A 23,100-nucleotide genomic window follows, 5' to 3' on the forward strand; every position below is an offset into this window, starting at 1 on the left:
GAAGAAGAAGAAGAAGAAGAAGAAGAAGAAGAAGAAGAAGAAGAAGAAGAAGAGGAAGAAAAGAATATAGTGTAGATTTTTATTTTTGGGGGGAGGGTTGATTTTGATTTTTTTTTGTTTTTTTTTTTGTTTTTTCAATATTTATTTATTTTTGTTATGTATACAATATTCTGTCGTGTATATAGCTGCAGGCCAGAAGAGGGCACCAGGCCTCATTACAAATGGTTGTGAGCCACCATGTGGTTGATGGGAACTGAACTCAGGACCTTTATTTAGGAAGAGCAGGCAATGCTCATAACCACTGAGCCATCTCTCCAGCCCCCTGATTTTTGTTTTTTGATTTGTTTTGTGTTTTGGTTTTCAAGACATGGTTTCTTTGTGTAGATCAGGCTAGCCTCTTGAACTTACAGAGATCCTCTGCCTCTGCCTCCAGAGTGCTGAGATTAAAGGTGTGTGTTAACACCACCTGGCAAATATAGCATTTTATATAATCTTTTTTACTCCAGATTAATCATGAGCATCTTTCTTTGTGTTTGCTTTTGTTTTTCTTTAAACAAGGTCTAATGTATCCCAGTATGGCCTCAGACTTGATATACAGCTGAAGATGGCCCTGACCTCCTGGTCCTCCTGCCTTTATCCCGTGTTTGCAGGGAATACAAGTGCGCCCCACCACACATGTATACGGAGCTTCCTTATATGTTGGTGTGCACACACATGCATGCTCACAGACACACACACGTGTGTATGCATGTTTGTGCTCCTTTGTTATTATTTCCTTTGAATTGTTTCCTAGTAGAGTCTGTGGATCTGATGAGTTACAAAAAAAATTTATTTTGTTCTATTTTTTCCAAGATAGGATTTCTCTATGCCCTTTACTGTCCTGGATCCCATTCTATAAACCAGGCCTTACTGCCTGCCTCCACCTCCTAAGTGCTGGGATTAAAGATGTGTGCCACCATACTTGGCTTGACTTATAGAAATTTAAGAAGTTATTTTTTTGTAATTACATTTGTTCACTTGTGTTAAGCTGCAGGCATAGGCTGTAGCAGAGCATGCGGGAGCTCACAGCATATGGCAACTGAAGGGCAGCTTACAGGAATTGGGTCTCTCCTTCCACCCCATGGGTCCTTGGGACTGAACTCACGTGTTCTGCTTAGTGGCAAGCGCCTTAACCTGCTGAGCCATCTCACTGGCTTGAGTCTGTTTAAGGCATGATCCAGCTCGTCCAAGGAAAAAGCAAAGACAAAAGCCAGAAGTTTAAGGAGTTGAAACGTGGTCACATCACGGAATTTACTACTATTTATTTTCTACTTCATTCTAGAAAGGGTTTGATGTCTCTTGGTTCTATATAAATATCATTGTTGAAGAATAGAATTTTCAAATTATAGTTGGTCATGGTGACACACTCCAATAATCCTGGCACTAAAAAAATGGAGGCGGGAGAATCAGAAACTTATGGTCATCCTCAGCCACTGCATAGTGAGTTCAAGGTCATCTAAGGCTACACAGATCCTGTCTCAAAAAAAAAGCCAAAAAACAAAAAAACAAGAAGAAGAAGGAGGGGAGAGAGAGAAGAAAGGAAGGAGGGAAGGTTCAGATACACACAATTTCTACCGCTGTTGCTTTCGTGACACCTTTAAGACATTTCCCTCAGAGTTCTAGAGCGGCTAATTTATTCGGTCGTGGGTGATTTAGAAGAGTGCTGGTCAGCGCCATCCCTGTTTGTTCTCTGTGAGTGTTCCTCCGCAGAACTGAGGGGCAGTGCTCCCTGGACCACTGGCCTAGGCTGGGCCTGGTGTGCTAGGCAGCAGTGCTGGCAAGCTGCCAGGTGGGGCAGGTGTTTTTGGAGGTGTCCCTAGACCCACCTAATACCAGTTACTCGGGATGAAATGAAACAAAGTACTGGTCGACTGTTTCCAATCCTGGTCTCCCTTTATCATTCTTGCAAGAGGATATTTTTCCCCTCTTGCTCATGAAGTGCATCCCTTCTGAACCCCAAGGGTCTTGTTAGCTTGTTTCTCTCCACTAATTCCCAGTTGCCATGGCTTGCTTTCCTCGGGTTTTACTCTGAATAACTGCCCTAAAAACAAGTTTTCCCTTTCTCTTTTTTCTTTCTTTTATTTAATTTTATCCATTTTATTTTTGAGATAGGGTCTTAGTCTGTAGCCCTGGCTAGCCCTGAACTCACCAAGTAGCCCACCATACTGGCCTAGAACTTGCAGCAATCCTCCTGCGTCAACGTTCTGAGTACTAGGATTAAAGGCACGCAAAAGCTTTTCTTTTCAGATTTATCTGAGGTGCCTATTGACATTATTCAGATGAGCGTGCATTGGTTTCCATCGCGGTCTGTGATGGGGGTCTCCACTTTGGAGAGTGAGCATGCCTTCCAGCAGACCCCCATCACTCCATGAGTCCAGCTGCAACCCTGTCTGCCCTAGGTAGCCTCCGCTCAGCTCCTGTCTTCCTGCCGACCAAGGAGGGCATTTCTTTTGATCCTCCAGATGTGCTTGTCTCTCTCTAAACTTAGTGTTTGTTCTTTTCTCTCATCTTTAACTTTAGTTTCTGGTTTCTTTTTGTTGTGTTTTGTTTTGTTTTTTGAGACAGGGTTTCTCTGTAGCTTTGGTGCCTGTCCCGGAACTAGCTCTTGTAGACCAGGCTGGCCTCGATCTCCCAGAGATCCGCCTGCCTCTGCCTCCCGAGTGCTGGGATTAAAGGCATGCGCCACCACTGCCCGGCTCTGGTTTCTTTTTGATTTGTTTTGTTTTTACTGCACTATACATTTTTCTCTGCTCCCCCTTGCTCCCCTCTCCTTTTCTACCCTCTCCCGTGACCCCCACACTCTGAATTTACTCAGGAGATCTTGTCTTTCTACTTCCCATGTAGATTAGATCCATGTATGTCTCTCTTAGGGTCCTCTTTGTTGTTTGTTGTCTAATTTCTCTGAGGTTGTGAACTGTAGGCTGTTTTTTGGTTGGGTTTTGTTTTTTTTTTTGTTTGTTTGTTTGTTTTTTGTTTTTTTGTTTTTTGCTTTATGTCCAAAAGTCACTTGTGAATGAATACATATTATATTTGTCTTTCTGGGTCTGGATTGCCTCACCTAAAATGATTTTTTTCTAGATCCATCCATTTGCCTGCAAATTTTAAGATGGCATTAATTTTTTACTGCTGAGAAGTACTCCATTGTGTAAATGTACCACATTTTCCTTATCCAGCTTCTGGTTTCTGTCACTTACATGTAGTATCCTGTTAAACTTATCATCCTGAAGGCGTCATGGAGAGGGGTCTGTGTTAATCATAGTAATCTCATGTCTCATTATCCTTATGAATATCCAGGTATACAGATATACATAGTACATATTTTCCCATGACTTTGGAAAGATGGAACCCAGGGCCCATGCACACTAGGCAAGCTCCCTACCTCCTCAGCCGATATCTATTGGCCAGGCTGTGGTGGTGCATGTCTTTAATTCCAGCACTCTGGAGGCAGAGGCAGGCGTATCTCTGTGAGTTTGAGGCCAGCCTGGTCTACAAAGTAAGCTCTAGAACAGCCAGAGCCATTACACGGAGAAGCCCTGTCTTGAACGAAAGAAGAAAAGAAAAGATCATGTGAGCCAGGTGTGGCAGCACATAACTGTAACCCAGTGTTTGAGAAGGGAGGCGGGAAGAAGAGGTTCATCCTCTGCTACTTAGCAACTTCCAGTTTAGTCAGGGCTACACTGAGAGCTTGACTCAGAATAAAAAGAAAGTAGCCTCTTAGCCTTGATATTAGTAAAAGAGATTCTACTGAATGAAATAAACTTTGTAAGTGTGTTTCTTTATTATCACAGTAAGCCATTTGCAGTATTAACAGTATCACTTTGTATCACATCTGGCAGAGTACTTTGGAACTAATAGAAAAAGTAACTATTAAGATTTCTATGCCTTTCCTGGCAGTGGTGGCAAACGCCTTTAGTCCCAGCACTCAGGAGGCCGAGACAGGCTACAGAGCAAACTCCAGGACAGGCTCCAAAACTACAGAGAAACCCTGTCTCAAAAAAAATAAAAAATAAAAAGATCCCTGTGCCTTAGCCAGGGAGTGGTGGCACAGGCCCTTAATCCCAAGATTTGGGAGGCAGAAGCAGGCATTTGCAGCCAGTCTGGTACATAATGAGTTCCAGTACAGCCAGAGCTGTAGTCTCTGGCTTAGTAGCTTAGTGAGACCCTGTCTCAAAGACTCAAAAAATAAAAATAAAATAAGAATTTCTGACTGTATAGTTTAGCAGGGCATCATGTGTGTTATATACCTGAAGTCCCAGGATCTCTCCCCAGTTTCTGTGAGCTATTAAACCTAACTATAAGAATTAATTGGTCTTTTTTTTATTTTGTTTTTCCCATCTGTTTCAGGGTTTTAACATCAAAAGTGTACAGTCACAAGGTTTTAAACTGAATGTATGGGACATTGGTGGACAGAGGAAAATCAGGCCATACTGGAGGAGTTATTTTGAAAATACGGATATTCTTGTAAGTAATCCTGATGTGCCCATCAGTAATTCCATTGCTAACCGTGATCCAAGTGAGCAGGGCCAGCAGAAGGCTGACGCTTGCGAAAAGAATCTTTGTATGAGATGTTTAACTGCCACTCAGGGACATACTCACCTTGGCAAAGTGTTTATTAGTTCCCACATAGTATGAATAGCAAAAGAAGAAAGAAGATCTGTCACCCCAAATTAGTCAAAAATTTATGTATGTCCAGCAGAGAGTGATACTGTCTAGGAGTCTTGATTAGGGTCATTTTTCTGTCAGTTAAATAATTAAAAGAATTCTGAAGCCGGGCGATGGTGGCGCACGCCTTTAATCCCAGCACTTGGGAGGCAGAGGTAGGCGGATCTCTGTGAGTTCGAGACCAGCCTGGTCTACAGAGCTAGTTCCAGGACAGGCTCCAAAGCCACAGAGAAACCCTGTCTCGAAAAACCAAAAAAAAAAAAAAAAAAAAAAAGAATTCTGGGTGGTGGTGGTGGTGGTGGTGGTGGTGGTGGTGGTGGTGGAGGTGATGGTGGTGGTGGAGGTGGTGGTGGTAATGGTGGTTGTGGTGGTGGTGGTGGTGGAGGTGGTGGTGGTGGTGGTGGTGGTGGTGGAGGACACCTTTAATCGCAGTGCTCTGGAGTCAGAGGCAGGCAGATCTGAGTTCAAGGCCAGCAGAGCTAGTTCCAGAGCAGCCAGAGCTGTTACACAGAGAAACCCTGTCTAGAAAAACCAAAAAAGCGGGTTGGAGAGATGGCTCAGTGATTAAGAGCACTGATTGTTCTTTCAGAGGACCCAGGTTCAATTCCAGCACCCACATGGCAGCTCACAACTGTCTGTAACTCTAGTTCTAGGGGACCTGACCCCCATGGCAAAACACCAATGCATATAAAATAAAAAATGACAAATTTTTTAAAAAAAGTTTCGGGACTGGAGAGATAGCTCAGAGGTTAAGAACATTGACTGCTCTTCCAAAGGTCCTGAGTTCAATTCCCAGCAACCACATGTGGCTCACAACCATTGACAATGAGATCTGGTACCCTCTTCTGGCCTGCAGCCATACATGGAGGCAGAATACCGTATACATAATAAGTAAATATTTAAAAAAGAAGAAAGAAAGAAAGAAAGAAAGACCAAAAGGGAAAAGAGAAAAAAATAGTAAAGAAGCAGCAAGGAGGTGAATGTTGTCAGAACAAAGGTGGAGAAGAGAAAGGGGAAGTCAGGGAGGTAACAAATCCGAATATAGGGGACCTTGCAGTATTGGAAGGGCTGGCCTTTTACTCTGAGGTCAGAGCTTGTGACTTAATATCACCACTGCAGCCACCACAGAAGGCTGCAGGCAAGGGCAGAAGTGGGGGACTGTCATGCAGAACGCACAGATTGGTGGTTGGAAGTGGGGGAGGAGAAGGGGACGGACAGCACAATGACATGGATGAGATACTCCCAGGCTCTCCCTGGGATGGAGAGAGCGAAGCCAAAGGAGGGAAGTTTCCTTGGCTTTGTTTTGATGGTTTTTGTTTTGTGACAGGGCCTCATGTTGCCCAAGCTGCTCACCCTCATTATTGTGATTGCAAATGTGTGCCAACTGTACAATTGTACCCGTGTTTTGGGATTTTTTTGAGGAGGGGGTTGTTTTGGTGTAAACAGAGACTGCACATTCATTTCCTGGCCGCCTAGACCTGAATAATCATACAGAAACTATATTAATTACAACACTTGTTGGCCAATGGCTTGGGCATATTCCTACCTAACTCTTACATCTTAAATTAGCCCATTTCTATTAATCTGTGTATCACCACGAGACTGTGGCTTACCAGAAAGGTTCCAGGCATCTTTCTCATTCAGCAGCTACATGGTGTCTTCCTGATACCGCCTTCTCTCTCTCTCTCTCTCTCTCTCTCTCTCTCTCTCTCTCTCTCTCTCTGTGTGTGTGTGTGTGTGTGTGTGTTTGGATTTCCCACCTGGTTCTATTCTGCCCTGCCATAGGCTGAAGTAGCTTCTTTATTAACCAATGGTAATAAAACATATTCAGAACATATAGAGGGGAATCCCACATCATTTTGGGCTTTTGGGTTTTGGGGTTTTTCCCCCCTTGAAACAGGGTCTCTCTCTGTAATTTAAGGTGGCCTGGAACTCACAGAAGTCATCCTGCTTTAGCTTCCCAAATGTTCGACTTACAGTAGCGCTGCGTTGCCGTGGCTGGCACAGCACTGATTTGGCATGAGAGGAGCTGCCAGATATTGAGAAGGTTGAAAGGGTGTGCCGGAACAGGAGTAGATGAAGAAAGGAACGCGGTTAGGGACATGTTGTACTTAGAGGCTTCCGCTAACAGGGAGACTTCAAACAGGCAGCTGGCCACATGAGACCCAAGTTCATGTGAGAATTCTAGGCTAGAAATAACTTGGGACTAATCAGTATGTGCATTGTAACCAAAGTCCTGAAGCCAGAGGAGGCACAGGAACTGTGACTTAGAGGGGAATCAGGACTGAGTTCTGGGGCACCCTACATTTGGAGGGTAGATGATCTAAGTGCTCATTGCTGTAGCAAGCACATCACTGACACACCAGCTTAGCCAAGGTTTCATGTGGCCAGTTTTGTGTTTCTGACCACAGTCTGTTGTTTTGGGCCTATAGCGAAGTTGCTGTGTGGCAGGCAGTGTGTTATAGAGGAAAGCTCTTCCCCAGTGGCCAGGATGCAGAAAGGGAAAGGGAAGAAGAGGCCAGGGTCTCACAGTTACCCTTGAGCTCATGCTCTCAGTAACCTAAAGCCTTACCCATAGCCTCAACTCTTCAGGTCCCACCCTGTCCTAGGGCTCTGCACCAGTCACCTCAGCCCCTCACGTGCTGGAACCACAGCTGTCCATGGCTCCTTTGTCCTCAGTGCATCACCCCACAGTCATCCCCGACTGCTCCTGTGCTTTGCGGCCTCTGTGCCTTTTGGTACCATCATGTTTATTTTGTTTATCTGTCTATCTGTCTATCTATCTATCTATCTATCTATCTATCTATCATCTATCTATCATCTATCTATCATCTGTCTATCTATCTATCATCTATCTATCTATCTACCTATCATCTGTCTGTCTATCTATCTATCTATCTATCTATTATCTATCTCTCGGTTTTTTCGAGGCAGGGTTTCTCTGTGTAGCCCTGACTGTCCTGGAATTCACAGAGATCCGCCTGCCTCTGCCTCCCAAGTGCTGAGATTAAAGGCACGCACCACCACCAACCCAGCTTTCTTCTTCCTTTTTTCAGTGCTAAAGATCTATCTAGCCGCCGGGCGGTGGTGGCGCAGGCCTTTAATCCCAGCACTCGGGAGGCAGAGGCAGGCGGATCTCTGTGAGTTCGAGACCAGCCTGGTCTACAAGAGCTAGTTCCAGGACAGGCTTCAAAACCACAGAGAAACCCTGTCTCGAAAAACCAAAAAAAAAAAAAAAGATCTATCTAGCCTAGGTCTTACATGCTCGACAGCAAGCATCCCGCCGCTGAGCTGCATCTCTGGCCCTGCTTGATCCACATTTTCAGTTGTTTAGTGCCACCATGTGGTTGCTGGGAATTGAACTCAGGACCTTTGGAAGAGCAGGCAATGCTCTTAACCTCTGAGCCATCTCTCCAGCCCCTCAGTCTGTTTTCTTAAACCACACAGGACCACCTGCCCAGAGGTAGTACTGTCCACAGTGGCTGGGCCCTTCCACATCAATCATCAATCAAGAAAATGTCCCATAGGCTTGCCCGCAGGCCAGTCTGTTCGGGGGCATTTTCTCAGTTGAGGTTCTCTTTTCCCAACGACTCTAACTTGTATCGGGTGACAAAAAAACTAACAGGCACACTGGGCAAAGCACTATACCAGTGGCGTTACGTCCCTGGACCCTGCAATGTTTTAGTTTAAAATGTTCAGATTTACACAAAGCTTAAAGGCAAAATAGTATATTGAACCCAAAATATAAAACTCAGCTGGGTGGTGCTGGTGAATGCTTTTAATCCCAGCACTCCTTAGGAGACGGAGCAGGTGGACCTCTGTGAGTTCCAGGACAGCCTGGTCTACAGGACTCAGAAATACCACGTCTCAAAGCCCCTGCCCCCCCCCAAAAAAAAAGAAACCAACAAACAAACAAAAAGCACCAGTCAGCTTTATTCTGTTTAGTTTGGGCAATCTTGTTTCACTGTACTTTTAGATAGTTTAAGACAAGTCTCATGCATTGTTTGTTTTTTGTTTTTTTTCATTCACAGATACTTGAAATATGTGGGGAAAGTATAAATGGGGACTTGTTGTTTTGATCTCAAAATGAAAAACAAAGCATGACTTAGCATCTAAAATATGGACACTTGGACACAAACCTTAGGCATAAATCTATGCGTGGAGGCAGGTGTGGTGACACACACCTTAATCCCAGTGTTGCAAGATGTTTGATTATACTGTGTAAGATATATCACTTTGATTGACTTAATTAAAAAAAACTAAATGGCAGCCGGGCGGTGGTGGCGCACGCCTTTAATCCCAGCACTCGGGAGGCAGAGGCAGGTGGATCTCTGTGAGTTCGAGACCAGCCTGGTCTACAAGGGCTAGTTCCAGGACAGGCTTCTAAACCACAGAGAAACCCTATCTCGAAAAACCAAAAAAAAACAAAAAACAAAAAAAAAAACCTAAATGGCCGGGGTTGGAGAGATGACTCAGAGGTTAAGAGCATGGATTGCTCTTCCAGCACCCACATTGAGGCTTACACTCTCTGTAACTACAATTCCTGACCCCCTTATACAGGCATGTACATGCAGACAAAACACCAATGCACGTAAAAAACAAATGAATAAATGTTTTTTAAAAAAAAAGATAAACAGTCAAGAAGTATGGCTGGGACTTCCAGACATATAGCTCTGGGAAGAAGAAACAGGAAGTCATCAGCCAGATGCAGAGGAAGCAGGGAAGCAGGAGGAGAGGGAAAAACCACAAGCCACGTGGCCACACATAGGTTAATAGAAATGGGTTAATTTAAATCTAAGAGCTAGTTAGAAACAAGCCTGAGCTAAGGCTGAGCTTTCATAGTGACCCATAGAAGTCTCCGTGTTATAATTTGGGAGCTGGCAGGTGGAACAAAGACAGACTGTTTACACATGGCTCCCAGTGTGGGGCCACATAAATCCATATAAGACCTGAGCACTTGGGCAAAGACAGATCAATCTCTGTGAGTTTGAGGCCAGCTTGGTCTACATAGTGAGTTCCAGGACAGCAAGGGGGAAAAACCAAAAAAAGAAAAGAAGATTTTATCTAAAGCTATAACATAATCCAGAGAGAATATGGAAAGAATATAAGAATTGATCAGTGGTGTAAATAGATAACACAAAACTAGACACTGCCCCCACCCAATGAATAACCAAGTCTGCTCACTAAGAGAGTGAGACAACTGGGGTGGGGGTTACTACACATAGCGCTGGGCCAGGGGAACAGCCATACACCAAAACACAAAACCATCTAGACACAAAGCTTACCCCCTTTACAGTCCATGAAAGAAAGAAAAAATAAGCTGGGTTTTACAAGAATTTAAGCCTTCTGTTTTATGAAGGCACTAGTAAGAGGATGGGGCCTACTGGTGAGGCAGCTGCTGTAAGACAGAACTTCTGGAGATGCAGCATCTGTATCTGCTCACCCCAGGTAGGAAGCCCACGATGGACCAAACCAACCAGCCAGGTGGACCAATGAGTTTAATTGGGGTTCCTACAGGAGTATGGATGAGGGGTTACTTACAGGAGCAGAAAAGATTGTCAGTCACCCCAGTCACCCCAGCATGGGTGACAGCTCACAAAAGCTGGGAGCATAGAGAATGTGGAGATGGCTCAGAAGAGCTCTGGCTGCTCTTCCAGAGGTCCTGAGTTCAGTTCCCGGCAACCACGTGGTGGCTCACAACCATCTATAATGAGATCTGGTGCCCTCTTCTGGCAGGCATGGGTACATGCAGGCAGAACACTGTGTACAAAATGTGGTGTGCACTGCTCAGCCTGCAGGCAGCTCAACAGGTTGGAGGGTGTTTTTATGGTTTATGGGGCCTCAGGGGCTTCCCTGGCCAAGGACTTACAGGGAACCAACCCCTGAACTGAGGTTTTCATTCAGTAACCTTATGGCCTCTGGGAGTGGCCTTTTCCACCCAAATAGAAATTTTTTTCTTTCCTTTTAATCGAGCTCCAGCAGGGTTAGGTGGGTGGAAGTGCCATTGCATCTGGTCCCTCCAGCGCCTTTCCAAATCTGCAAAACACTCAGAGACTAGCATTGCATCATCTGTATAGCAAAACCTTTCCAGAGGATGGGCAGGGCAAAACGACATCCTGAATGCGTAACAAGGAGTGGGTTACAAAGATAACCTAGGGAAGCACCCTGGAAGTCGGCCGTCACCTGTTCTCAGTGAGTGTCAGGTGACTCCAGAAGTCCACAACTGGAAAAATACTAAAGTCAGACATAATCGAGGTCTAACACAGCATGGAAAGGTTCCATCCATTTGCCAGTTGCTTCCTCCACAGGCCAAAGTTGGGTACAAAGCACGAATAGGAGGTGTAACATAACCTCAGTCCTTCTCTCTGAGCCATTCCATATCCTGGGGCGCTTCCAAGGAACTTCCCTATGTTTCTCCACACCTAATGAACGCAGTAGCCTGACCGCATCTGCTCTGCTGTCCCCTGCTGCCCCTGATGGCTCTCTGGGTCAGAGTGGTCCTGGGTTGGCACTGTAGCTGTTGACCCCCTGTTTACCGTACCTTACTGTTGGGAGAATTCCTGGCTGGACAAATCATCTTTATCCTAGTATGACCTTTTGTTGGAAGAGAATACACCCTCCCTTCCTCCTCTGGGGTTATTAGCCACCCCCACGACAGCTTGACTGTCTACCTGTGTTCTATCTGAAGGTATTCTGTGAACTGCTTCTCAGGCTCATTGGCACACTGGCTTTCTATCAGCTTTTTCTTTAGGACCTCCAGCTCGACACAAACCGGGCCACGTTTGTCTGAGTAGCCCAGACAGGCTCTTTCATTGCTTTTCCTTTCTAAATTTTCCTTCGGTTGTTCTCTCACCTTCTCTCATTACATGTTGGTCTGTCAGTTAGATCTATCAATGCCTTTTGTTATAAAAAACTCGGCCGGGCGGTGGTGACACACTCCTTTGATCCCAGTGCTCAGGAGGCAGGGATAGGTGGATCTCTGTGAGTTTGAAGACAGCCTGGTCTACAGAACAAGTTACAGGACAGGATCCAAAGCTACAGCGAAACCCAATCTCAAAAAAAAAAAAAAAAAAATCTCGGCCAGATGTAGTGGGGCACTGGGGCGCTTTAATCCCAGAATTTGGGAGGATGAGACAGGAGGCTCTCTGAGTTTGAGGACAGTCAGGGCTACACAGAGAAATCCTATCTCAAAAAAAAAAAAATCTTGCCCTACCAAAGGGTTCAGCAAAGTCACTATAGACCCGCACCAGCCTCGGGGTCCCTGTTGATCAACCTGTTCTTTTAACTCCTCTGTTAAAATTCTGTTTGGCTCAGTGAACTGCGGTTCAAACACAGCTCTTCTTAGTCCTTGTTCCCTCTGTACCATCAGTCCCTCCTCTAGGTTCCTCCAGCCCCTGCTTTTTGTGAGACAGAGATGACCAAGTGTTCCTAATGGCTTCCATAAGCCGACCTCCCTCACACTCTCAGGTTCTGCAGCCTTTGTCCTAAGAGGGATAGGAAGTGACCTCACTCGGGTTTCCTGACTGATCCCTTCCACTCCCACATCCCAGGGCCTCAGGAGCATGCTGAGACAGGCTCTCTCACTGTCCTTTAAGCCTCCCTAATTCCAGCACTTCAAGTGCGGAGCATTTCCTGATCACCCTAGTTCCTCATACCACACTATTGTTAGGCCCCACTCTGCACACTGGGTCACAGATCTCTCTCTGTCTCTGATCGGCCCCTTGGGTGTCTTTTATTGCTTTTATCACGGGTTTGGCTTTGTTTTCCCACTCTCTGAATCTTTCCATGGGTTCTGAGTTCTTGGGTGCCAGGAAGGGCTTTTGAGCAAGGATCTAACTTGCATTCTCTTTTTTTTCTGGCCCCCAAACCTTAAGAAGCAGCAGCAACACCTCCATCTCATCCTTTTTTATCTATTCACTTGCCACACCAGAGGCTCGCACAGAGGATGCTAGCCACGTCTCCCTTTCTGATTGCAATTCCTCCTTTACACAAACAAGTTCCTGCTTGGCCACCATCTCGGCCTCTAATGGATTTCCAACTACACACCGCCGAGGCCAAGCAACCTCTGCCGCTGCTTGTTGACAGGCTCTCTACCCTGGTACATCAGTCTCCAGGACTATAAAATTTCATCTAACCCTTTAGCTGGTTTGGGCCCTTCTGTATTCACCTGGTATTCATCAGGCAGGCATGTCACCCCCATCCCACACAGAGGAAGGCTGCAATCCTGGGATTCCTCCCTCAGACACTCCTAATCCTGATGGCTCAGCCTCAGTAGGTCTCGCTGCCCAAAGCAAGAACCATGCCGCTGCTGCCCTAGCACCAACACCAACACACTCCAAAGAGGAAACGACCACTATGTTGGAATCTCCTCCACAGATTCTCCCCACTCAGGCCCCTCAGCCTTTGGTTGCATGTCTTGCTACACAGTTGGGACCATGCACTCGCTGTTCCCCAAGTCATTTTTGGTCTGCCATGTCCCTGTGCAGGTGCCAATTATGTTGTGTGCTGAAACTTTTCCTAGGGAGATACAGCGCACACATCTACTCAGTCCAGATAGGAAGCCCACGACAGACCAAAGGGCACATACCACCAGAGTCAAGTCAGTGAGCTTTAGTGAAGTCTCTTATAGGAATGTGGGTAAGGGGTTACCTGAAAGGATTAGGATCAGGACACTGAGAGACCAAGTTCTCAGAACAAAGGAAATTTATTTGCCCCAGAAGGACAGAGAACAGAAAATAAGAGACAAAGACCGGAAATACAGGATGAGGAAGAAGGGATATCTGTCCCAGAGGAACAAGGACTGCCTTTGGGTAGAGAGCAGGCAGCCATGGCCCACAGGCAGATGACAGTTTACACAGGTAATGGAGGAAACCCATGTTAGGATGAGGTGTTCATTGTTACTGGGTGTGTTAATTACATGGGCTAAAGGGGCCTTTGATTGCTGGACTTCAGTACTTCCATAGTTGGACCTTGGTCGCAGGAGGAGGAAGAGGCCAAATAAGGGAATAGACCTTGGTGGTTACGTCTAACAGTTTTTAGCAAGGCAGAGGGAATCAGGGAGGAGGGCAAGACCTGCCAGAGCCATGTTTTCCAGGCCCAGGCTGGCCAGAATCCCTTCATTCCTTACAGGAGCAGAAGTGACTCAAATACAGCTGCTTTCTGCTTCTCCTGGGCAGCTGGTGTGGGCTTCTGTGCACCTTGGCTATTCAAGAGTCCTCTTTGTGGCTCAGCTTCTCTCCTCAATGGAGAACCCTTGACTTTTATTACTTGCTCTGGCAGGGAGGGGCCTATTGAATCTAATCAGTTTTAGGGACTTCCTGAATTTGAGTTCTTTACCTTCCTGCTTAAGGTGCTTCCCTGCCAGATGGAATGCCTCAAGCTCAGAGGAACCTGCTACACACAGCAGCCTAGCTGGTATAGACACATGCCACCAAGCCAGACAAGCTGAGGTCACTCTGTGGGATCCCCAGGTGGGCGGTAGGAGGAGAAAACCAACTGCTGCAGGCTGTCCTGTGACCTCCACGTGTGCACTGTGGCACTAACTTGCATACACAGACACACAAAAATAAATAACAACAGAGAACGAAGAAACATGCTGCAGACTGGGAGATGTTTATAAAATACCTGATAGAATCTCTGTGAGTTCGAGACCAGCCTGGTCTACAAGAGCTAGTTCCAGGACAGGCTCCAAAACCACAGAGAAACCCTGTCCAGGGGGGGGGGGGACCTGATAGAAAAGAACTCGGGTAGATAATAAAAAAACAACCTGATAATTTACCTGTTTATTAGTGTGTGTTCCCTCCTCTCTGCCTGCCAGCTAGGAACCTCTTCATAGGTTCATGGACAAAAATCAGGTGGGGTTTGTGTGACAAGCACGTTTACCACTGAACCATCTCTCCAGCCCCAACAATCTGAATTTTTTTAGTTTTATTTATTTATTGTTTGTTTGTTTTTCAAGACAAGATTTCTTTGTGTAGCTTTGAAGCCTGTCCTGGAACTCACTCTGTAGACCAGGCTAGCCTCAAACTCAGAGATCCACCTGCCTCCTGCCTCTCAAGTGCTGGGATTAAAGGTGTGTGCCACCACTACCTGGCCACAACCTGAAGTTTTAAATGGGCAAAAGAGAAACTAGGCATGGTGGTTCATGGCTGTAACCCCCAAATTCCTGGGTGGCTAAGACAGAAGAGAATACCACAGCAGATTTGAAGACAAATAAAACTGTCTCAAAGCTATAAGCTAATTAATTAAATAAATAAAGATAGAAATGACAGATAAACACTTGAAAATACTGCGGGAATTGCGAAGTACAGTAGCGGAGAGCTGTCACTGCACACCTACTAGAATGGCTGAAATCCCAAGCCTGGCCACGTGACAAATGCTGGCAAGAGCTCGTAACTATGGAAACGCTCATTCACTGCTGCAGGGTTGCAGAACTATAGGCCACTCTAGAAGGCAGTCGGTAGTTTCATTTAGGACTGAACAACCTAGCAAATAGGGTGCAGCAACAAAGTATCCAAATTCACTGAAAACTTATCTTCTGCCCCAACCCTAGACTTGCAAGTTTGTAGCACTTTTACTCCTCCTGATTGTCAAAAACTAAAAGCACCCAAGATGACATTTAATCAGAATGGATAGCAAACTAGTATGCATAATTTTTTGGGTATTATTCAATGATAAAGAAAGAGATGGTTCAGCAGGAAAAGAAAGGTGCTTGCTTGACAAGCCTGACCACTCGAGATCTATCATGAGGATCAACATGGTCGGAGAGAATCGCTCCCACAGGTTGTCCTCTGGTCACATGTCTACTCAGTAGCACGCATCATTTCAGATACACGAATGGAAAACTAAAACCCACCAGGCTACTTGTGGTAATGTGAACTTCAGAGGCAGAGGTAGAGGGATCAGTTCAAAGCCAGGCTCAACTATGTGGGACCCTGTCTCCAAAAAAAAAAAAAAAAAAAAAAAAAAAGGCAAGTCAAGCTGGGCATGGTGGCACACACCTTTAGTTCCAGCACTTGCACTTGGGAGGCAGAGGCAGGTGGATTGCTTGAGTTCAAATCCAGCCTGGTCTACAGAGTGGGTTCCAGGACAGCCAGGGATACACAGAGAAACCCTGTCTCAAAACAGCCAAACAAGTCTAGATGTAATTCCAGTACTCTGGGAGGTGCACAGATTTGTCTGCGAGTTCAAGACCAGCTCAAGTTCCAGGCTGACCAGAGCTATACAGTGAGACACTGTCTTTAAAGAAATGAAATAGCCAGGCATGGTGGCACACTACTTTGATCTTACTACTTTGCACTCAGGAGACAAAGAAGGAGGAGGATCTCTATGAGGTCAAGGTCAGCCTGGTTCAAAGCAAGTTCCAGGACAGCCAGGGCTACACAGAAAAACCCTGTCTCAAAAATAATAATGATAATAATAATAATAATAAATAAAATAAACTGGAAAATAAAGTAAAGATGCTTTAGATGAACTGCCCAGAGAGGAGTGGTGCGTAAGAACATTAATGATTGAGGCTCCAGGAGTTCTGGGACCTGCCTGGCCTACACATAGCTCTACCCTCTTGAAAGTGGACAGCAGGGTAAGCATGGCAGGACCCTGGATCCCACAGCCTCAGTAGCTGTGAGTGCCCAGGAGAAACAAACCCTAGCAAACATCAGAGCAGCCTTGTGATGTTATGCTAGTACAAAATAATAGTTAGGGTTGAGAGTCAATTTTATTGTTTTCCAGTGCCATTGAGATGAAGCAGGTTTTGGAAAGCAGCCGACACACACACACACACACACACACACACACACACACACGCTTGTGCGCCTCCCCTGGGGTTCAAGTCTACGGCCTGAGACTCACCTCTGCTTGCCTGCCCCGCTCATAGCCACCCTGAGCAGGCTGATGGCTTCTGTATGTTTGTCTGGGTTTAATAATCTTCCATCATTAGTTGTAAAAGACATATTACGCAGGTCGCCTTACCACTGAAGGAGCAGGACTGAGGCTTGACACATTTCGTTGCCTGGTAAAATCTTTTCAATTCTCTCTGGAGTGCCATGGTAAACTCTAGCTTTGGAGCAGAGGTAGACAGATTGATCCAGCCTGCCTCCTGTTTTTGTGTTTTGGTTTTTCGAGACAGGGTTTCTCTGTGGTTTTGGAGCCTGTCCTGGAACTAGCTCTGTAGACCAGGCTGGTCTCGAACTCACAGAGATCCGCCTGCCTCTGCCTCCCGAGTGCTGGGAGGTTTTTATATTCTTAAGAGGTTGAAAAAAATCAAAAGGAAAATACTGTTTTCTGACACACGAGAACGATGTGAGATTTAAATTCCAGTGTCCGTAATGAAGTTCCGTTGGAACCTAGGTGCCTGGGTTTGTTCTTGGATTTCCCACCGTTGCTTTCTTGCTTGCTGCAGCAGCCTGGCTCTGTGGCTGTGAATGAGGCTGCGGGGGCCACAAAGCTGTTTATGCCTGACTGTTCACACAAGTTTGCCTAGCCGCACTTTAGAACATGATACGGCTCTTTCGGGGTGTGGAAGGTCAGGGTTTCTCTTCAGGACAGTAATGCTGAGGACATCTGACTTCAACAGTGGAATTTAGGGCCACAACTGAAAAAAGATTGAAGATGGAAAGAAGCTAGGGCAAGCTTCCAGTCCACTCTGATAGCCAGGTGTGGCGGTGCACACGGGGAGGGAGAAGCAGGCCCGCCAGAGTTAGGTCGTGAGACCCTGTCTCAGGGAGGAAGAGGGAGAAGGAGAGAGGAGGAGACAAACAGAGGACCTCAAGAGGAATGGACAGATGTTTTCAAATAGCTCTTTCCTTCTAGAAGAGAACAAAAGGCGCCAGTGACTGACACCTAAGTTATCAGTGCCATTGTCCTCTTGTCTTGTCACCTCCCTGCTGCCCCCCCCCCCCCCCCCGGAAGTCCCAGAAGCAATAAAATGGCCAAAAGGTGGCAGCAGGAGGGAGAAGGGACCTTGGTTCAATCTCTCAAAGTTAGGGCCAAAGTTGCTCTAACTTTGATAAGATAACTTTTCTGGGTCCTCCCACTACCTACAAATTGAGAAGCAACTGCCAAAAACAAAAATCAGAGCACCTGTGAGTTGCCGTCCTCCAGCCTCCTCCCAGGTGCTGGGGACTATAACCTTGCTGCAGATAGCTTTTATGACTTAACATTTGAAGGTCTCTATCATTTTAAAGTCAAAAGTATAAGTACTTAACTTTCTCTGATACTTCCTTGCTAGAGACCAGAATAAAAAGTTTATTAATGATCAGTTTGTTCTAAATTAAAACAAAAAGAAATTTTTTTTAAATATTTATTTATTTATTATGTATACAATATTCTGACTGTGTGCATGTCTGCAGGCCGGAAGAGGGCACCAGACCTCTTTACAGATGGTTGTGAGCCACCATGTGGTTGCTGGGAATTGAACTCAGGACCTTTGGAAGAGCAGGCAATGCTCTTAACCACTGAGCCATCTCTCCAGCCCCCAAACAAAAAGAAATTTAAAAAGAAAAGTCAGAAAGAACAGGAACTATTGCATGACTGCACAGGAACATACCCGTGCACTGAACAGACAAAGCATTCCCAAAGGAAGTGGACCCTGCATGCAGGGGTGGGCAGGAAGCACACTTGGGAGGGAGGGTCTCGGAGGCCAGTTTACTGCCGTTCTTTTTTTCTTTTTCTTTCTTTCTTTTTTTTTTTTTTAAGATTTTATTTATTAAGTATACAGTGTTCTGCCAGAAGAGGCACCAGATCCCATTATAGATGGTTGTGAACCACCATGTGGTTGCTGGGAATTGAACTCAGGACCTCTGGAAGAGCAGCCAGTGCTCTTAACCTCTGAGCCATCTCTCCAGCTCCTTTTTTTTTTTTTTTTTTTTTTTGGTTTTTCGAGACAGGGTTTCTCTGTAGCTTTGAAGCCTGTCCTGGAACTCCCTTTGTAGACCAGGCTGGTCTCGAACTCACAGAGATCCGCCTGCCTCTGCCTCCCGAGTGCTGGGAGGCACCACCGCCCGACCTGCCATTGTTTTTTTCCAGTGACTCTTTTTTTTTTTTTTTTTTTTACGATTTCTACTTATCAGAATCTTTATTTTTTGACTTTCTTTTTTAATTTAAATAACATTTTTTCATTTATTTTACATACCAACCAGTTTCCCCTCCCTTCTCTCCTGCCACTCCCTCCTCTTTTCCATCTACTACTCTCACTTCTCCATTCAGAAAGGGACAGAGTCTTTCCATACTAAAGAAACAATTTTGAAGTGTTAGGTATCTTTCTTTTATAACCACAGTGTCTCTTCACAGCAATAGAGAAGTAACTAAGACAAGGTAAAGTGAACCTGAGATATCTGAGGGGAGAATGTTTAAGGAAACTGTCCTAATACTGACATCAGACTCACCTGACCAAGAAATAACACTGAGGACCACATGGTCAAAGTAAGTGAATATGCAGGAGGAGATGCAGAGGGAGGAGATACATAATTTAGGTAAATTTTTCCTTATGTGGAGGCATTTAGGCTATTTCCAATATTTTTAATCCAGTGACTCTTAAGAAGCATGGTAGTTGCTGTCTAGACTTGGTCCTAGGGTTTTTTTTTTCAGCCATGTTCAAATTCTATACAGACCAAAGCTAAATACGAGAAAGAATTGGTGTGTAGTTAGAACCATTCTTTGGAACCTGCTATAAAAAGCACCACGTGAAAGTGATGTCAGTAAAGAATGGCGAGTCCTTGGTGAGTGGAAGCTGTTCTTGGGGCTCAGCCCCTGGACTCACTGGTGTTTGGATGGTGGACTCTTTGAAACCTTCCACTCTTCGCTGTTCTGTCTCAGCTGTCTCTGTTTCTTACTTCCTTTACATTTATTTGTTGGGTACAGGCTTGCCATGGCTACCTGTGAGCGCCCTTTCTCCCTCTAGCAAGCGGAACCCCAACTCCGTCATGCAGGCTCCGCCTTTTCCTCCTCATGATACCAAAAGGCTTCAGCTTTATTCCCAGCCTTGGCCCTACATACACACCTTCCCCCTACTTTGTAATTTATGTTGTTCAGTGACCTGCACACACCCTACAGGCTGCTGTCTGACTTTGGAGCATCCTCCCAGCAATCACCTGGCTTTCCTTCCCTTCTTCCTGTCCTGACCTATGACCCCAGTCGTGATTGTCCTAATTAAACTTTAGTCTTGCAGATAATTCTAATGGGATCGTATTTAGGCCCTCCCATCACATTTATTCTTTCTAAACCTGTGTTTATAGTGTGCAGGAGCCCAGGCTGGAGAGGTGGCCCCAGGGTCAAGAGCATATATTATTCTTCCTGAAGGACCTGAGCTCAATTCCCAGCACCCACGTCAACAGACTCATCAGCTGCCCTAAACTCCAGCTCCAGGGGATGACACCTATGGCCTCCTCAGTTACCTATCACATGGCCTACAGACACACACATACACATGAGTAAAATAGTTTTTAGTTAAAAAAAAAAAAAAAGAAGTCTGGTGGAACCTGGTATTGCACACTTTTAATCCCAGCACCCAGGAGGCAGAGGCGGCTAGATGCCTCGGAGTTTGAAGCCAGCCTGGTCTACAGAGTTCAGTGCCTGCAAAGCTGGGACCACGAAGAGACAACAAAGCCTGAGCCTCCAACATACAGAGCTAAATAAATTTAAATTTCATTTTAAAAAATAAATAAGCAAAAATAACACATGTGCCACATGCGCTTTGCATGGTGACTTCTGCAGGGTGTCTGTGGCACGTGCACAGTCCGCTGACCGTGGACAGACCACAAGGGTATTGAATCCATCCATTTCCACCCCCACCCCAGCCACACGGTTCTCAAGTGGAAGCACAGGCCATTCCTGAAGAAAATGTAAACTTGGATTCTGCTGTAATAGTGAGCACTAGTGACTAAATGAAAGGATGTTATGCAAAGAAATGATAGTTTTCGTTTCCAAAGGAGAACAGGTTTCCAGAGTGACAGTCTGAGTCAGCAGCAATGCCGCGCGCACTGCAGCACCGCTGTTGTGGAGGGGGGGGTTCCGGCTCTAACTGAATGTGCTCTTTAAAGCAAGACTTCCATTTCGATCTTAGCTCAATAATAATAATTTTAAGTTCTTTTTCTTTTCTCTTCTTTTTTCTTTCTTTCTTCTTCTTCTTTTTTTTTTTTTTTGTTGGAGACAAAATAAAGTCTTATATAAATAGACTGGCCTCAAATTCTCAATCCTCCTGCCTCAGCCACCCAAGTGGTGAGATTGCAGGTGTGTTATCACTAAGCTCACCAAGAAACAGTGTTAATTTTTAAGAGTGTTAAAAATATGCTTGCTGGTGGCGGTGGTAGCAGCAGCAATGGTGGTTGTGGTGAATGCTTTTAACCAAAACATTCAGGAGAGAGAGTCAGACAGACAGGTCTCTTGAGTTCAAGGACAGCCTGGTCTACAGAGTGAGTTCCAGAACAGACAGAGCTACACAGAGAAACCATGTCTTGAAAAAAAATGGGAGGGGTAATGTGCTAGAGAGATGGCTCAGTGGTTAAGAACACTGACTGCTCTTGCAGAGGACCTGGCTTCATCTACCAGCACCCACATGGTGGCTCACAAACATTTGGGGGGGGGGTTGGTTGGTTGGTTGGTTGGTTGGTTGGTTGGTTTACTGAAACAAGGTTTCTCTATAGCTTTGGAGCCTGTCCTGGAACTAGCTCTTGTAGACCAGGCTGGCCTCAAACTCACAGAGATCCTCCTGCCTCTGCCTCCCGAGTGCTGGGATTAAAGGTGTGCGCCATCACTACCTCAGCTCACAATTGTCTTTAACTCCTGTCCTAGACAATCCATCACCTTCTGGGTCTGGGTAGTAGGTTATTAGGAACACATATGATACACAGACAAGCATGCAAACAAAACACCCATACATATGAAGTAAATAAAATGTTTTAGAAGTACAAAATTCAGCCAGGCGGTGGTGGCGCACGCCTTTAATCCCAGCACTCGGGAGGCAGAGGCAGGTGGATCTCTGTGAGTTCGAGACCAGCCTGGTCTACAAGAGCTAGTTCCAGGACAGGTTCCAAAACCACAGAGAAACCCTGTCTCGAAAAAAAAAAAAAAAGAAGTACAAAATTTTATTTCTAATTTTCTTTTTAAATTTGCATGTGGAGAATTAGGAACACTTTCCTCTTCAAGACAGTGTCTCACTACAGAGTGAGTTCGCAATTAGCTTAGACTAACCAGGTGGTGGTGGCGCACGCCTTTAATCTCAGCACTTGGGAGGCAAAGGCAGGTGGATCTCACTGAGTTTGAGGGCAGCCTGGACTACAAAGTGAATTCCAGGATAGCCAGGACTGTTATGTAGAGAAACCTGTCTTGGAAAACCACAAAAAAAAAAAAAAAAAAAAAAAAAAAAAAAAAAAAAGATAAGAAATTAGCCTAGCCCATTCTCATAGCCATCCTCCTGCCTCAGCCTCACAAGTGCCCTGGCTGGGCAGAGCCTTCTGTAGGAAATTTAAATAGCTGATGTGGTTAGAAGCTGTGACTATGGGTGATTTTTTTTCATTCTTTCTTTTAAACTTTGCTTTCCTTATTGTTATACAGTTACTTATGTACTAACTGAAAATCATGGATCGAGAAGGAAGCTTCACATTTATAAATTACAATGAGTCAGATTTTCTCTCTGCTGGGAATGTAGTTGAGGTAGTAGAGAAGCTGCCTAGCATTCATGTGAGGCCCTGAGTTCAGTCCCCGGGATCCCATAAAACACACCTGTGCCCAGAAAGTCAGACAGGATCAAAATTTCAGGCTCACCCTCAACTGCAAGTGCGTAGCCAGTTCAAGGACGGACAGCATGGGCCACCAGGAGACCCTGCCTGGAAACAAAAACAAACAACATTATCTTCTAGCTAGCTTGCCCTTCTAGTTCTGGTCTTCAGTCTTGACCTCCCAGCAGCCTGGGAAGGAAGTAATAAAAGAGGTAGGAGAGAACTGCCTCTTGTCTTGACCCCAGAGTCAGCATAGAAGATGCTGATACTTCAGAGAAATGGCGTCCCCGGGGGTGTAGGACTGCGGATGCCTCCAAACACGGCCCGTCCCATTTGGTCCCTCCCATCCATGCTGTTCTAAGGACATGGGCAGCCTGGAAACAAGGCAGAGAGCAGCTGTGGAGTTCATTGTCTGGTGTGTTTGAGTTCGAATCCTGCTTTGTCCCAGACTGGGTGTATCTTGGGCAGGTTATTGTTTAGACTTCAGGTTTCCTATGCCAGATTGGAAAGTCGTGAGTCTGTCTCATGAAGCTGTAGGAAGAGCTGGTGGACTAGGAGGCCTCACTAGAAAAAAGCCAGAGGCCACTGAATGCTCTTATTTTACCGTCCTTGGCTTAGGAGCTCCCCTGCGTGTGTTTTCTAGGCTTCCTTAGTTAATTCACTAGCTTACTTTGCTTCCACAGAT

General features: G+C 45.5%; 1 protein-coding gene across 2 annotated transcripts in view; it reads left to right on the forward strand.

Annotated features, from left to right (window-relative positions):
• The window catches only part of Arl3 (ADP ribosylation factor like GTPase 3), a 61,673-nt gene that overhangs the window by 24,820 nt on the left and 13,753 nt on the right, over positions 1–23,100 (forward strand). For both annotated transcript variants that reach the window (XM_041661358.1, XM_041661357.1), the window contains exon 3: positions 4,384–4,500. In XM_041661358.1, the coding sequence (XP_041517292.1) occupies positions 4,384–4,500 (117 nt within the window). The remainder of the gene's footprint in view (positions 1–4,383; positions 4,501–23,100) is intronic.

The sequence above is a fragment of the Microtus oregoni genome, unplaced genomic scaffold (assembly GCF_018167655.1).
Source record: "Microtus oregoni isolate MIOR12 unplaced genomic scaffold, Mior012 000012F_ref0000307, whole genome shotgun sequence".
Classification (NCBI taxonomy): Eukaryota; Metazoa; Chordata; class Mammalia; order Rodentia; family Cricetidae; genus Microtus; species Microtus oregoni.